Source organism: Narcine bancroftii, chromosome 3, assembly GCF_036971445.1.
Source record: "Narcine bancroftii isolate sNarBan1 chromosome 3, sNarBan1.hap1, whole genome shotgun sequence".
In the NCBI taxonomy this organism is placed as follows: Eukaryota; Metazoa; Chordata; class Chondrichthyes; order Torpediniformes; family Narcinidae; genus Narcine; species Narcine bancroftii.
This window is the reverse complement of record NC_091471.1, coordinates 35,976,396-35,993,694: the sequence shown is the minus strand read 5'-3', so window position 1 is coordinate 35,993,694 and position 17,299 is coordinate 35,976,396. Positions and strand designations below refer to the sequence as shown.

The following is a 17,299-nucleotide window of genomic DNA, read 5'->3' as shown; positions in this document are numbered from 1 at the left end:
GGGTGGGCCATAGACAAACATGTGATCCAGATAATGATATCCTGAAGGTGGTCCTGGGCCTTGCTTCAATATTTTGGGTGTACACTGAGGTCAGATGTATTCTGGGGTGGGGTGTCTGATGCGGTCAGGTGTAAAATGGGGTCAGGTGTATTCCAGGGATTGGTGTACACTCGGGTCTGGTATACACTGGGGTCATGTGTATTTTGGGATCAGGTACAATATATGATGGGGTGAGATGTATGCTGGGGTGGAGTACATGCTGGGGTGTGGGGTGGGATGTATGCAGTGGCGTAGCTAAGGGGTGCAGGGGAACTGCTGAGCATATTTTTCAAAAGTGGCGACTTCCCCCCCTCCCACCCCCCAACACCACCACCCACTCCAGTCCAAGGACGCCGCCACCCCACGCCCACCCACCCACCCCCCCCCCCCCCCCCTGCTATGCCCCTGTATTCAATCCTATTTTATTGGAACTGCAGCAGCATTGGGACATCTCTGCATCATTCACCACAGTGAGGGGAAAGTTATCAGTAAAGACTTGGGAATCTTGCCACCGCACCACAAAATTTGGATTACTCACCATCTAAGGTGCCACTTCAGCAAAGAATTAGGAGGGAAATCTGGCATGTAGTAGCAGAAAACTCTGAACATTGAAAGTGTGCCTTCATTCGAAGGGGGTGCACTGGTCAGGAAGTGCCCTGACCCCTCCTTAGTTCTCAAAGCTACTTACTTGTTGATACCCCATTCCTGATAATAGTCAATGAAAAGCCCCATGAGTTTCTCCTCCAGTACCCTGCTATAGTTGGCCTGGATGATGTAGAACTGCCCTGGCACCAGTGTGTCATTCAGTTCATTCACCAGGTAAGAGTCGCGATGGCCGGAGAAGAGTGAGTCTCAGTGCCTCCGGCGCTGACAGCCAGCCCGCTGTAACGGAACTGCTGGCTGTGAAACAGGATGATACCCGTCTCCTCCACATTAACCTGGCCCATGCCTGAAATGTTGGTAATATATATTTATCTCCTATGGACCTGAGTTCTTCCACCGTTTCTGTGTTTTGTCTTCATTAACACTGTTTCTCTGTTCACACATGCTACCTGATGTTGCTGAGTGATTTCATCCTTTTCTGTTTTTATCATTGCGCTTCAGTACTATTGGCAGATTTTGCTTCAAGGCCTTTCTATTTACAGAGAACAGCTACCAAGTTCATGTGTTTACTGGAAACATCATGGGAGCGGGAACAGATGCCAATGTTTTCATTAACATCTATGGAGAGACCACAGACACAGGAGAAAGACACCTCAAGAGGTCAAACCATCTCAACAAATTTGAAAAAGGACAGGTAAAATATGCTTGTTGGAGTGTACGAGGTTGTCCTATTGTCCTTTAGTGAATGTTCACAGCATAAAGACATCGTGTGGTATCACACTCCGATAATGGGCAATGAAGCTCCCAGGTTGGTATGGACAAGTTAGGTTGAAGGGCCATTTCAATGCTATATAACCCTAGTCTAACTCAAGTCAATTCCATAATAGCTGAGTTAGTCAAGGTAGACAAATTTGGTTTGTCAACTTCCTTATTATAAATTCTACCAACCAGTAACAATTTTCAGATGTTTATATTGTTGAGCATTGAATAAAGACTCATTTGAGTGTTCAATGCAAAACACTTTCCAGTTCTGAGACAAACTAGATACAAACCAGATTACATGGGTTAAGTGTGAAAGGGGAAAAGTTTCGGGAGCACATTAGGGGAAACTTCTTCACACAGAAAGTGGCGAGATTGTGAAACAAGCTGACACCTGAAGTGGTGAATGCGGGCTCAATTTTCACATTTAAGAAAAATCTGGACAGGTACACGGATGGAGGGCTATGACTGAATGAGTGGGTCTAGGCTGAATAATAGTTCAAAGCAGGCAAGAAGGGCCTGCTTTCTGTGCTGTAATGTTCCATAGTTCTATCTACAGCTGATGGGTGAGTACTTGGGCAAACCACAAGGAGGCAGATGCTATCAGATTTGTAATGGAGTAAAGCAGTTTATGCTTCTCAACCTGTCAAAATGTAGGCTATTTAATTTTCTAAACATTGGTCCAGTCCTAGAATGGGCCCCTTCCTTAAGGGACCATTTTTATTCAGCTGTCAAGAGGGCTTTTGGGAATTGCAGACACTGCGTGAACTCTGCATGTGCATTCCATTCGGTCGATAGATCCAAGAGGAAAAAAGGCAGGAAGGTAAGGTAGCGTGAAAATCTGGGCAGCACATTTCTCCTTCACCACCCACCCATCTTCTGACTCATGAGGCCATCCAACAAAGGTTTGTTTGCTTTAGGATGTGGCGATAGGGCGAGTGTTTTTGTTTTGGCTGAAATCCAGTTGTCCTGAGGTAAATTCAGCCAACAATAGATTACTTGGAAGCCAACAAGATGGCCATCATTGCAACCAGTTGGCTTGCTTTCACTGTCCAGGTTCACAGAATGAATTTTCACAACTTTTAAGAAGGCAGACATCTGCAGGTCCTTGTGCACTTCACTGCACCCGAAAGTCCCAACAATCTACCTGATTGTGTTAAACGTGTAAAATATAACAAGGATAGAAGAAGTGATATTCGCCGAACAGATTTTTATATTTTCTTACAATATCAAAGGAGAACATTAAGTCCATCCTTAGAGCATCTCTATCAATCCCATTCTCCCATTTATTTCCCTGTCACAGATCCTCTCCCACAAACTCATCAATTTCCTCTCAATTCTTCTTCTTGAATACAGTTTTCTGCATTACCAATTAAGTGCTCAATCAGCCTCGCCTGCAGAAAAAAAGAATCTCTGGGTCATATGTGATGTCGTGTGTGTATTCTGATGATGAATCTGAACTTTTACCTTTCAACTCGATTCTTCTATCACTCATTTACTTTAGGCTGAAATTTATTGTCATCAATTAACCTTTCAGTGCATCTTTGGAATTTGAGTGGAAACTGAGACTCCCAGGAAACCCATGGGAGAAAGTGTAAACTCCACACAGGTAGCACCTATGGCCAGGATTGAACCAACATCTTGGAACTGCATGGTGGCAGCATTAACTCAAGTGCCACTCTGCCATCTGTTGCTGATTAATGGGTGGTGAGAAGTAAATGCCAGTCTTTACTTTTTCTCTTGTCCTCCTTTCCTGTTCCTCAAATTTTTAGAATGCCTGTGGTTGAACTGCCTACTGTTCCAAGATATTGCTTGGCCATGACCCTAATTGTGATTTTTTCCCCCAATCTTTTACCTGACTTTGTTTCTGAATGCAGGAAGATATATTCTTGGTCAAAGCCATTGACCTGGGCACGTTAAAGAAACTCCGAATTCGACATGATAACTCTGGAGGATGCGCTGCTTGGTTTCTGGACAAGGTGGAAATTGTCGATAAGAAAGATGGAACTACGTGAGTATTAATGCTCATACAATGGGAGGAATCATAGGTTTTCGGCTATACCAGAGCTTTTCTCTGTTTCAACAGACAAATCTATCCCTTTGTCCCTTTTAACAAATTATTATATACAGATCAAAATTCTATTTAGTTGCAGGCTTCTTTTGAAGATCTACATGAAGTGTTTTTAAGTTGATTGAAGTGGCAGGCTGAAGAAGCAGTTCCTTAACATATTCTGTAAAATTTTAGATTCCAGTATCTCCGTTATTTTACTGAGGATTATCTTTAGAAGGTGGAAAATATCCGATGCCCATTCCCTGATAACCTGAAGCATGAATGGTCACTGCCGATTGTGGATTTGAGAATGTATGCCAGGAAGATTAGGCAAACCTCATCACTGTTAACAGCATTTATACTTGGTTGCGTTTTTTATATCAAATTAACATTTTCCTTTTTCCTGATGTTCAGAGTTGCATTCATTCCAACTCATTTCAATTCATAAGCTTCAATTCACAATCCCTTGGACAGGAAATGCCAGTTCCAACAACATGCTTAATTTACATGCTATTATTTGCACCACTTATCAGTGATTCTTTTCCCAGGGGCATCCCTGCTATCAAATTGAGGGTGTGTGGGTACATTTTATTAATCATAGATTGTTAGTACTCAAGCTACAAAGAGCCTTGTCATTTAGAAAAAAAAAAACCAATGATTATACTTGTAACTTATTTAATAAAATTTAAAGGGAAGGATGCAGATTTCCTTTTCCTTGGACACCTTCATCGGAAGTTATCATTAAAGATGGAAAGGTAGTATCAGGGAAGGATAAGCCTCACCAAAGATGCTTTATTTTTTACACATAATGTTTTCATTTATCAGGTACTTCTTCCCTTGTGAACGATGGTTAGCTATTGATGAGGATGATGGCCAGTTAGCAAGAGAACTTGTTCCTGTGGACGAGGCTTTCCTGAAAAATGATGCGGACACAGATGTGCATTCTCAGGCCACACTCGGCTTGGAACAAAAAGGTGAAAAATGTAAAACACAAAAGTCTGCAGACACCATGATTGAAGTAAAAACATGATGCTCGAGAAACTCAGCAGGTCAAACAGTGGACTTTATGCACCAAAGATTAAGATACACTTTTCTCACACCTTGATGAAGGGCCCAAGCCTGAAACGTTAGGTATGTATCTTTATCTTTGCTGGATAAACTCCACTGTTTGACCTGCTGAGTTTCTCCAGCATTGTGTTTTTATTGAGGTGAAAATGTTATTGAAAGAAGCATTTATTTATCCAGAGAGGCGATGTATTTGTGTTTTGAATTTACACCAGCATGCAAAATATAGAACAGAGCATTGAACAGTACAGCACAGAAATCAGGCCTTTGGCTCACAATGTCTGTGGCAAACATGATGCTAAATTAAATTGAATCATTTCTACCTACAGATGATCCATATCCTTCCATTCCATAATGTTGCTGTCATTTTTGCTTCCACCACATCACCAGTAACCAGTTCCAGGCTCCTACCGCTCTACAGGAGGTCATGTTGCAGTTGTACAAGACATTGGTGAGGGCTCGTTTGGAGCATCGTGTGCAGTTTTGGTCACCATGCTGCAAGAAAGATGTTGTCAAGCTGGAGTGGGTGCAAAGAAAATTTACATGGATGTTGACAGGCCTCGGGGGGCCTGAGGTATAGGGAGAGTTTGAGCTTATGTCCTTGCTGTGCACGATGTAGAGGGGTTGATCTTATAGAGGTGTACAAGTTGATGAGAGGTATAAATCAGGTGAACTCACAAAGTCTTTTGCCAAGAGTTGGGGAATCAGTAACCAGAGGACAGAGATTCAATAGGAACCTGAGGATTAACATTTTTACACAAAGGGTGGTGGGTGTATGGGACAAGCTTCAAGAGGAAGTACTTGAGGCAGGTACCTATTGTAACACTGAAGAAACATTTGAATGGATATGTAGGTAGGACAAGTTTAGAGGAATATGGGCCAAATGCGGGTAGGTAAGAGGAGAGTGGATTGTGCATTTTGATTGGCTTGGGCAAATTGGGCAGTAGGGCTTATTTCCATGTTGGATGACTCTATGACTAAATGAGAAATGTACCCCACACATCTCCCCGCTCAGCTTAAATGCATGTCCTCTCGTATTTGACATTATTATCCTGAGAGAAAGATTCTGACTACCCTATCTACGCCTTTCATAATTTTATAAACTACTATCAAGTCTCCCCTCTATTTCTGATGTTCCTGTGAAACAACCAAAGTTTCACCAAGCTCTTTACGCTGGAATCTAGATAGCATCCTGATAAACGTCTTCTGTATCCTATCCAAAGCTTCAACATCCTACCTGGAATGGGATGACCCAAACTGCACCCAATAAACAAATGCAACCCAGCTAAAGTTTAATCATGATTAACTCTTATACTCAATCAAGGCAAGCTTGCCATATGGCATCTTTACCATCCAATTCATTCCTGAACCTCCCTGTACTACAACAATTATACTTCAACACCACAGAAAGGCCAGACGGCACTAGTGTAATGCCACTTTTTTTTTGCACAGTGGTAACTGTGAATATTTATTATCCAGCTATTTTTGTATTCATTATCTATTTTTAACTTAATTAATAGATACACTTGTAGTTGTTTTTAACGAAGTACCTGTTTAGTTGCAGCTGGTAAGGATTTTGGTTCATATATACATTGAACAACATATACAATGAACTCCTTATCATTATCACGACTTAAATGACCACTATGGACTTGGATCCTCAGGTCCCTCGGTATTTCAGTGGTGTCAAGGTTTCTGCCAATAACTGTGTACTTTCCCCTTGCATTTCACCTCCCAAAGTGCAATTCCTCACACTTGTTTGAATTAACTTCCATGTGCTATTTCTCTGCCCAGATCTATAACTGCTCTATATCCTGCTGTACCCTTTGATAGCCCCACTATACTGTCCACAACTTCACTGATCTTTGTGTCACCAACAAAACCATGAGAGGAACAGATCAGGTGAACGCATACTAACCCATCCATTTTTTTTCATCCAAGTCATTCATATCTGTTTCTATCACAGCCAACAGTCTCAACACTGATCCCCAGAGAACATACTTTTTGTGTACCTCCAGCCAGAATAACACCTTTTTACCATTACCCTTGGGCCAGGCAATACTGAATCCAAACTATCAATTCATTGTGTATCCCATGCATTGCACCTTCTGGATTAGCCTACCAAGAGGGATCTCATCAAATGCCTGACCAAAGTTCATGTAAATCCCATCCACAAAATGACTGCAGAAATACTGGGAACTACTTTGTGATGACTTGAGGGTATGCAAGGTAATTTATAAGTGTACAACAATTCTTTGCATAGCACGGAGAAGTTGGGCATTGACATCCATCCCAGCATTCACGTTATGCAAAAGTCAGTTGATTTCAGTTCATGCTTCTCCAAACGTGACGCTTTCCAAAAATTAACCAAAGCAGCAATTGTATAAATATTCCCCACAGCTCGGTCCACCACCTACAACGTGAGGATAAAAACTGGTGAGAAAAAAAATGCAGGAACAGATGCCAATGTGTTCATTATCCTGTTTGGTGAGAAGGATGACACAGGTAAGCAGGATTCTAGATTTTATAATTTGCCAAGAGCACTAGAAAAGACCATAATTATACAGCATAGAACTGGCCCTTCCGCCTTGTCCATGCCGACCAAATTCACATTCTGGCCTGGTCCCAGTTGCCTGCAATTGATCCCTATCTTTCTATATGTATCTATTCATGGATATGCAGTAAAACCCCTGTTATCTGGAATTCAAGGCTCCTGTCATTAACATCAGAAGGCAAGAGGTAGGAAACCGGGTGATTTTTAGGAGAGGGAAGAGAATTAGCCAGCCTCAAGCCACTGGCGAAAAAAAATCACAGAAAATAAATAGGTTAAAATTACAGAACTTTAAAATTGTTGTGCTTTGTCAATCATGCAACACGCAATCTTAAGCAACTGGAAAATTCACTTGTCAGGCATCTATCAATCCCCAAAGGTGCCGGATACCAGGGGTTTTACTGAATATCTATGTATTTTCAACATTGTAACTTCCATGCTGTGTGACTCGATGACTATAATGGGAAATAAAGGAAAGAAATTGAAAAGAAAGTTATTATACAGAGAATAATTGAAAGGAGCTCATAAACTGGAATATATTTTACTTAAATAAGGACTAGCAATAATTGTTTTAGTTATTATTATCAATGTTTTATGCTTTCACTTCCAGCACTGTGACAACAGAGAATGGTGAAAGTTATCCTTCATATTGTCCCCTTATTTCTGACCATCTGGAGCAGGGATGGTCCTGGGAAACAGATCAGTAGAAAATAAAACATAAATTATGTCTGTGTTCTATAGCTACCATTAATTCATCATTCTCAAATCTTACTCCTCTTAAGTCTCCTCTTATCTTCTAGCTTTCATGAATTTAATTTATTTAGCCTGTCCGTAATTGTAATGCAAGGTCACAACCTGCCATGCTAGGATTTAAATGTCATGCTCTACCTGAGACACAAATAGAAAAAACAACCAGGGATAATTTTACATGAATCTATTTTTTTTGGTCTAATTCTAGGAATTGTCAATCTCAAAGCATCAAAAAATCAAAAAAATAAATTTGAAAAAGGGAATATTGATGAATTTACTGTAGAGGCTGTGGACATTGGAGCATTGAAGAAAGTCCAAATAGGACATGATAACTATGGTAAGCACCTTCTTGTAGTTCTCATGAAACTCTCCCTCATTTCAGCTCCCCACCCCTTTCCTTCCTCCTCCTGACTCTCAGCCTCTTTCTCTTCTACCCTCCCACTTGTATCCAACTATTACCTCTCACTCCCCCTTCCCCCTCCTCCCACCACTTTTTCTTATTCAGGCATCCACCTGATTTTCAACATTTTGGATAAAGGACTCAGGCCCGAAATGTGGCTGATTTTTTCTTCCTTTTGATACTGCATGACCTGCACTTTTGGCCCCTCTCGTAGCGACTGAATGGAACTGTGAAGCAAAAGAATCCAGTCAGTTGGTTAGTAATCTGAACTCACAGAGTTCTTAGCGCTCATCAAGTATTTTCCACAAACTACATATCCCCTCAAGAATACAATCCAAGGGATAATCCGATGACAAGTTCTGCATAAATGTTCTTTATAAAAGATACAAAAAGGGTGATTCAACATTCGCTGAGAATGCGTCTCAGTCCAGCCAGTAATCATCAGTTGTTCGTTCAACTGTGCATGGTTTTACAAGCTCATATCAGAAATGGCACTATTGGCTGAGAACATCCGATGACTCTGTCTGACAATTATTAAACAACTTTTATTGAAGAATGTCAGACAAGATTTAGGTTCTATTCTCTATTCCAAACACTCCCATCTATGGGACCAATACTTTATAATGCCAAGTTCATGCTCCCTTTTACACATAATGTTCTTTTCTTCACACTTCCCTAAAGAGGTGACATTGCCAAAGAAGCATGTTGCCTATCCCTGGTTGCATTTCATCTGAATCGTTTGTTGGACCATTGCTCCATTAGCTCAGTGGTTAGAGCACTGGTCTTGTAAACCAGGGGTCATGAGTTTGTTCCTCGCTGGGGCATCATTTCTGTAAGGGGTGCTGGACAAAGTCACGGCAGTCTTCCTTATGGTAGACAGATTAGTACTACTTGACAATAATGGAACCTTTGCCTTTATTGGGTGTTTAACCTCACAAAGATAAGCGTATACAGAGCCGTTGTCATACCCACACTCCTGTTCGGCTCCGAATCATGGGTCCTCTACCGGCACCACCTACGGCTCCTAGAACGCTTCCACCAGCGTTGTCTCCGCTCCATCCTCAATATCCATTGGAGCGCTTTCATCCCTAACGTTGAAGTACTCGAGATGGCAGAGGTCGACAGCATCGAGTCCACGCTGCTGAAGATCCAGCTGCGCTGGGTGGGTCACGTCTCCAGAATGGAGGACCATCGCCTTCCCAAGATCGTGTTATATGGCGAGCTCTGAACTGGCCACCGTGACAGAGGTGCACCAAAGAAAAGGTACAAGGACTGCCTAAAGAAATGTCTTGGTGCCTGCCACATTGACCACCGCCAGTGAGCTGATAACGCCTCAAACCGTGCATCTTGGCGCCTCACAGTTTGGCGGGCAGCAACCTCCTTTGAAGAAGACCGCAGAGCCCACCTCACTGACAAAAGGCAAAGGAGGAAAAACCCAACCCCAACCAACCAATTTTCCCCTGCAACCGCTGCAACCGTGTCTGCCTGTCCTTCATCGGACTTGTCAGCCACAAACGAGCCTGCAGCTGACGTGGACTTTTTACCCCCTCCATAAATCTTCGTCCGCGAAGCCAATCCAAAGAAGAGTCAACTGTATGATGGGTCTTAAGTGAGATACAGATTGGACCAGATGAGGATGCAGATTTTCTCTCCTGAAGGGCATGAGTGCACCAGTTAGGTTTTCATAATAATCTGCTCAAGTTTTCATCATTACTAATAAGCTGTTTCAATAATGACACTGCAATTTCATAAATAGTGTTTCTCTATGTTAGAAATAGAAGTACCTTTAAAGAAATTGCTCGAGACAAAAATTGAGAACAAAGAACATTTATTTTAACAACAATGCAAAGTTGGGTGCTTCCCCTTACCCTGGGAATACACACATACACTGGGGCTCACCCAACTTTTATACAGTTTATTTCAGTATAGGAATACCCTCCCCCTTACATTCTTCTGCCTCCTGCTGGAGAGGTTTGGCATTAGGCAATCCTGCCTCCCTACGTGCAATTTCAGTATACTTGGAGGACCAGGGGGTATCCTGTCGGTGTCCCTTCATGTTATTGTCCTTATTCACACCTTCCTGATTCTCAGGGCTACAGTCTCTTGATATGCAGAGTTGGCTCATCTTGTCTAGGGTTGGCTAATTTAATATGTATAAATCTGTGTAAGGTTAGCTAATTAGATATGTAGGACTTAGTACTTCTGTCCAGGGCTAGGAGACCCTTATCTGATCCAGACTACCTCAACTTCCTACATTCTATTGTTCCTTACCGCTCCTTATGGTGGCTCATTGATCTTGTCACAAAGACTAGAAGATTCTTATGTTAATCGTGCTGACTCTGCTTTCCTGCATCCTAATCCCCAAGCTCATCCTGTTTGTACTGGTTACAGCCATTAACTGATGTATGAATTTTAGTTTCCTTCATGTTCATAATTTTAGATCAGTTTTCCCATCTCTCACATCTATGTAGTGACTCCCTACGACTCTGATAAGTCTTATGAGGCAAGGTTAGCAGAGCTAGGGCTTTTCTTTTTGGAGTGAAGAAGAATGAGTCGTGACTTAATAGAGGTCTACAAAATTCTGAGAGGCATAGATAAGGTAGATAGCCAGCATATTTTACCCAGGGTGGGAATAGCAAACACCAGAGGACAGGAGTAAAGGGTGGAAAATTTAGGGGAGACATCAGGGATACATTTTTTAGACAGAGAGCTGTGGGTGCCTGAAATGCCTTTCCAGGAATTGTAGTGGAGGCTGGAATATTGGGGGCATTTAAGAGACTCTTGTTACAAGGTAGGAAGAGTTTAATTGTTTTTTTTGGTAGGAATATTTAGGTTGGTATAACATCAAGGGCCGAAGGACCTGTACTGTTTAGTTGTTTTTTTTTGGTAGGAATATTTAGGTCGGTATAACATCAAGGGCCGAAGGACCTGTACTGTTTAGTTGTTTTTTTTTGGTAGGAATATTTAGGTCGGTATAACATCAAGGGCCGAAGGAATATTTAGGTCGGTATAACATCAAGGGCCGAAGGACCTGTACTGTTTAGTTGTTTTTTTTTGGTAGGAATATTTAGGTCGGTATAACATCAAGGGCCGAAGGACCTGTACTGTTTAGTTGTTTTTTTTGGTAGAATATTTAGGTCGGTATAACATCAAGGGCTGAAGGACCTATACTGTTCTGTACTGTTATATGCAGTTGAATTGGATGTTAATGTCAGCATCAATTTTTTTGCTCCTTTATATCCTTTCAGGAGGGTGTGCTGGTTGGTTCTTAGACTGGGTGGAAATCGATGCCCCATCACTTGGGCAAATATTGCGTTTCCCATGTGGTCGCTGGTTGGATAAAGCGGAGGATGATGGATACATAGTACGAAACCTCTTCCCTGCAGACTTGCAGACCAAAGACTATGTTCCATGTATGTTACATCTTGCTGCCTAAACCTATAGAATTATAGTTAACATTGTCAACAGACTAAGATAATAGGAAGAAAATATTATGCTCTGTTAAGAATCTATATAAAGACAGCAGCACTGAAATATACTCATGCTTTTTCACCTAGGTACCCATCTAATCCAGTTCCATTTGCCTATATTGGCCCATATCCCTCTAACCCTTTCCTATCCATAGGCCTGTCTTTTAAATGTTATAATTGTACCCATCTCTACCACTTTCTCTGGAAGGTTGTCTCTTCTAGGCACACCCTCTGTGTGGAAAAAATGGTGCCCCTCGTGGCCCTTTTAAATTTCCCTGTCTCCTTAATGCCCTCTAATTTTACACTCTCCTACCTGTGAAAAAACCTGTGACTGCTCACCTTTTCCATGTCCCTCATGATTCAGTCCACCTCTATAAGATCACCCCTTAGCCTCCTATGCTTCATGTTAAAAATTCCTAGCCTCTCCTGTAATTTAAGCCTTACAATCCTAGTAAAATATTTGCAAATCTTTTTAGCTCCTTTTCCAAATTAATAATATTTTTCCTCTAGCAAGCTGAGCAGAACGACAGAGTATTGCAAATGTGGCCTTACCAATATCTTGTACAGATGTAACATGATGTCCAAATTCTTTGCTGACTGCCTTAACCATTTAAAGCAAACGTGTCAAATATCTTTTTCGCCACCTTGTCAACCTGTGTAATCCATTCTTCAGGGATCTATGTACCTGCAAACCTAATTATCTCTGTTCAACACACTCCTAAGGGCTCCACCAGAATATTGTTACAAGATCAAACCAGCAACCACAAAGAAGGCATATCACACAGGGGCAAAGATGAACAATTACTTTATTAACAAAAATTCACCTTCAAACTTTAATTCAAAATCCCCCCCTTTTATAACAATGCCCACTGGTTACTATGCAAATTTGTATAACAGTGTAAAACTAATAAATTCCCCGGCCTAAATATAACATATGTAATTAAAGTCTAAGTTATATTTCCAACCAGCCCACAGAAAAACTGAGACACAAAACAAACACAAAACGCACAAGACTCACAAAACTTCGATCTCAACTGAAGCAAAGATCATAAACAAAATTTAGTTTGTTTGGTAAACTGAAGCCAAAAGATCTTTGACAGAGAGAGAGCACAAAATTCAAAGTTGTCTTGTGTTGCTTGCAGAGAGAGGAACAACTGACTTGGTCCGGATCCTTCTGGCTGCCTTCGGAATGTTCATCCTTTTTGAAATCCCAACATTCTAAACTGTCCTCCAGACCACTCCGCAGCATCCCCAATGGTGGTTTATCGTCCAAGTCCAGAAATTTTTAGATCATTTTCTGCACATGCTCAGTCCGTCTCCCACTCTCTTAGCAGTCCACCTTCACCTTGGCTCTTACAGGCAAACTGTCACTTTTTAACATAAAACCACACAACACATAGGCCAATACACAACACAGAACTCTGTAACACCTCCCATGCTAAAAAAAAAATAAAATAAACACTCCATTTTTTTCACAATAAGCATGTGACTAGTATCATATCTACCCAAATAACATCTTGACAAACAATCTGCTATTACGTTATCCATCCCCTTGATGTGTGTAATAATTAACTCATACTTTTCTAATAGTAAGCTCCATTTCAATAACCATCTGTTCTTATTTTTCATTTTAGACAGAAAAACTAATGGATTATGATCAGTATATATTATGAATGGTTTTTGAGCAGTACAAATATACACATCAAAATGTTGCAATGCTAAAACAAGCGCTAATAACTCCTTCTCAATGGTTGAATAATTTTGTTGATGATCGTTAAACTTTTTCGAGAAGTACAAAATAGGATGTTCTACTCCATCACCATCCTTCTTCTGTAACAGTACAGCACCAACTGTTTTGTCACTGGCATCCATGGCTAAAGAGAATGGTTTTTCAAAGTTAGGGGACACAAGTACAGGCTGATGGCATAAAATGGCCTTTAACTTCAGAAACGCTTCCTGGCATGCATCTGACCAAATAAATTTTTCTTTCTTTCCAAGTAGTTTTGTTAATGGGAGTACAATTTCTGCAAAGTTTTTACAAAATCTATGATAGTAGCCAATCATACCTAGAAATCTCCGAAGAGCTTTCTTATTACCGGGGATAGGGAACACAGTGATAGCCAATACTTTCGATCCAACTGGTGCCACCTATCCCTGTCCTACCACATAACCCAGATAAATTACAGTGGCATCTCCAAACTCACTCTTGTGCAAATTCACTGGGAGGTGTGCTTCCACCACTCTCTGAAATAACTGCTCTAATTCAAGCATGTGTTCTTCCCATGTATCCATACTAATTACTAAATCATCGATATAGGCTCCTGTGTGCTCTAAATGCTGAATTACTGCATTAATCATTCTCTGAAATGTGCCAGGTGCATTTTTCATCCCAAAAGGCATAACATTATACTCATACAATCCTGAGGGTGTAACAAATGCAGAAATCTCCCTGTCTTTCTCTGTCAAAGGAACACGTCAGTATCCTTTTAAGAGATCAATCTTTGTAAGAAATTTAGCCTTCCCCACTTTATCTATACAATCATCTATTCTGGGAATAGGGAATGCATCAGTCTTTGTCACCATGTTTACCTTTGAATAATCTGTACAAAACCTAATTGAGCCTTCTGGCTTAGGCACCAGAACACAGGGTGAACTCCAATTTGAACTTGATTTTCAGATGATGTCATTTTTGAGCATATAATCCACCTCTTGATCCAACAATCTGTTCTTTTCCTGATTAACTCGGTAAGGATGCTTCTTAATAGGGTTAGCATCACTGAATTCCACATCATGACAAGCCACAGTAGTTCTTGGGAAACATCTGGGAATATATTCCTAAGTTTCATAAGTAATGTCTTTATTTCTTGCCTTTCTGATTTAGTCAAATGCATTAACTTGGTTTCTAAGTTTTGCAAAACTATTGAATTTTCCAGCCAGGGGCTTATCATTTTCTGTGCACCATTACCTTCCACGAAATTTATTTCCTCCTTACTTTCCTCTATAACTAGCACCTTGGTTGGAATCCTAGTCTCCTCCTCAGTCATTTTCTCAAAGTAAGGTTTAAGCATGTTCACATGACAGACCTGTGTCTCTCTTCGACGATCAGGTGTCTCAATGACATAGGTGACCTGGTTAATTTTTGATTTCACCTTATATGGTCCTGAAAACTGAACTCTCAAAGGGTTTGACTGCATTGAAAACAAAACCAATACTTTGTTACCAGGTTTAATGTTCCTAATTTTTGCTTTTTCATCATACCAAATTTTCATTTTTCCCTGAGCAATTTAAAAATTTTTCCTTGCCATCTTGCAAGCCTGATGTAATCTGATTTTAAATTTGAAAACATAATCCAACAGATTTGATTGTATATCATTATGTATCCACTGTTCCTTCAACAATAGTAATGGACCCCTTACTTCATGACCAAACACCAACTCAAATGGACTAAAGCCAAGAGACTCCTGAGTTGCCTCTCTAACAGCAAACAATAACAAGTGGATTCCTTCATCCCAATCCTTATTATTTTCCATGCAATAAGCCCTCATCATATTTTTCACAGATAAATGGAATCTTTGCAAGGCCTCTTGACTTTCAGGATGATAGGCAGACGACATAATTTGATGGGCTCCCAATTCATACACCACCTGTTGAAATATTCCAGACATAAAATTACTCCCTTAGTCTGACTGAATTTCCCTTGGAAGGCCAAACAGTTTGAAAAATTTTAGCATAGCCTTCACAATCGTCTTTGCTTTAATGTTTCTCAGCGGAATAGCCTCTGGAAACCTTGAAACTGTGCACATGAGTGTTAACAAATATTCATTTCCTGCTTTGGTTTTTGGCAATGGGCCAACACAATCCACTATCACTTTTGAGAAGGGCTCCCCAAAAGCAGGGATGGGTTGTAAAGGTGCCATTGGTGGTCCTTGATTAGGCTTGCCCACCAGTTGACAAGTGTGACAGATTCTACATAAGTTCACAACATCCTTTCTTGATTTCAGCCAATAAAACTGTTCCCTTATCTTTTCTTCCATCTTCACTCCAAGATGACCTCCTAAAGGTGTACTATGAGCCAACTTTAATATTTAATTCCTGTAAGTTTTGCGAATTACAACTTGCCTTACTACCACCCAGTTTTCACTGGTAGGTATCACTTGTGGTCTCCACTTTCTCATCAATATTCCATCTTGCACAAAGTAACCTACTGGCACAGTTTCAATTTCATGGTTATACAGAATCTTATCTCTTATCCCAGCAAGATCAGGATCATGCTTTTGTCTGGCTATTAATTCTTCTCTTGACAACAGCAAAGCTGGATCCTTAGGTTTGTCCTCAATGCTTGCCTCCACTACAGGATCGTCACAGACTTTCTCTACTTCTACCTTTTTTCTAGACGTGGCTCTAGTAATGGCACATGCAGAGTAGATTTCCAAATCCTTTTGGGACTCATAAACCAATGGCTTACTTGTAAGTTTCACCGCAGGTATGACTTTACCCTCTGCTAAATCATTCCCTAACAAAAGAGAAACACCATCCTCCGACAGACTTGATCTTATCCCTATCGTATCCGGGCCATTAACTAAGTCTGATTTCATCACTATTCTATGCAAAGGTATAGGCTCTGCTTCATCACCAATGCCTTTAATTAAATTCAAATATCGAGTATTGGCCTCCTTGCCAAAATTCAAAATGTTGCTTAATACAAGCGATTGGGCAGCTCCAGTATCCTGCAGGAATTTAACTGGCACTTGATTGGATTCTTCTTTAACCGAAATGAAACCTTCAGTCATGAATGGTTTAAAACTATCCCTAACTTTCTCACTTGGAACACAGGCAGTTGGTACCATTCCTTTCTCTTTCTTCCTTTTCAATACAGGACAATTTGCTATTATGTGCCCTGGCTTCTTACAATAGTGGCAAATAACATTTGAAAATTTTTCCTTCACCCATTTCTCTTCCTCTCTTCCTTTAACCTCACTTCTAGATTTTCTTTCTACTCTACTTGGATTATTAGCAGTATTCCTTTGCAAGGTTTTCCCTGGTGTCCACTTAGACTCGTGGGTTAAAGCATATTCCTCTGCGAATTTAGCCAATTCTTGACAAGTTTTTATATTTTTTCTCTGCCAAGTACACTTGAATATCGTCAGAAACACAATTTTTCATCTCCTCAATCAGAATGATTTCCCTCAATAAATCAAAGTTATTTTCTACTTTCATTGCGGCACACCACTGATCAAAACACACAACCTTCATATAAGCAAAATCCAGGTAAGATTGGGTTGCTGTTTTTTTTAAACTCCTGAACCTTTGACTATAAGCCTCTGGGACTAGTTCATAAGATCGGAGTATAGTCTGCTTTACAACTTCATAATCAGCTGCTTGTTGTACAGTGAGACATGAGTACACCTGTTGGGCTTTCCCTTTAAGAATACTTTGTAGCAGGAGTGACCACTGGTCTGATGGCCATTTTAAATTTACAGCTACTTTCTTAAAATGCTGAAAATACTGGTCTATTTCAGCATCCTCAAATAGAGGAACTAACCTCACTTCTCTACTGACCAGAAGCCTCTCCTCCTGACCAGCACATGGGTTTTGGATTTTGGGCTTCTCCC

General features: G+C 40.7%; 1 protein-coding gene across 1 annotated transcript in view; it reads left to right on the top strand.

Annotated features, from left to right (window-relative positions):
- The window catches only part of loxhd1a (lipoxygenase homology PLAT domains 1a), a 221,516-nt gene that overhangs the window by 138,458 nt on the left and 65,759 nt on the right, over nucleotides 1-17,299 (top strand). The window contains exons 26-31 of the mRNA XM_069923807.1: nucleotides 1,185-1,336; nucleotides 3,279-3,412; nucleotides 4,277-4,425; nucleotides 6,917-7,021; nucleotides 8,026-8,154; nucleotides 11,466-11,630. Coding sequence (XP_069779908.1) covers nucleotides 1,185-1,336; nucleotides 3,279-3,412; nucleotides 4,277-4,425; nucleotides 6,917-7,021; nucleotides 8,026-8,154; nucleotides 11,466-11,630 — 834 coding nt within the window. The remainder of the gene's footprint in view (nucleotides 1-1,184; nucleotides 1,337-3,278; nucleotides 3,413-4,276; nucleotides 4,426-6,916; nucleotides 7,022-8,025; nucleotides 8,155-11,465; nucleotides 11,631-17,299) is intronic.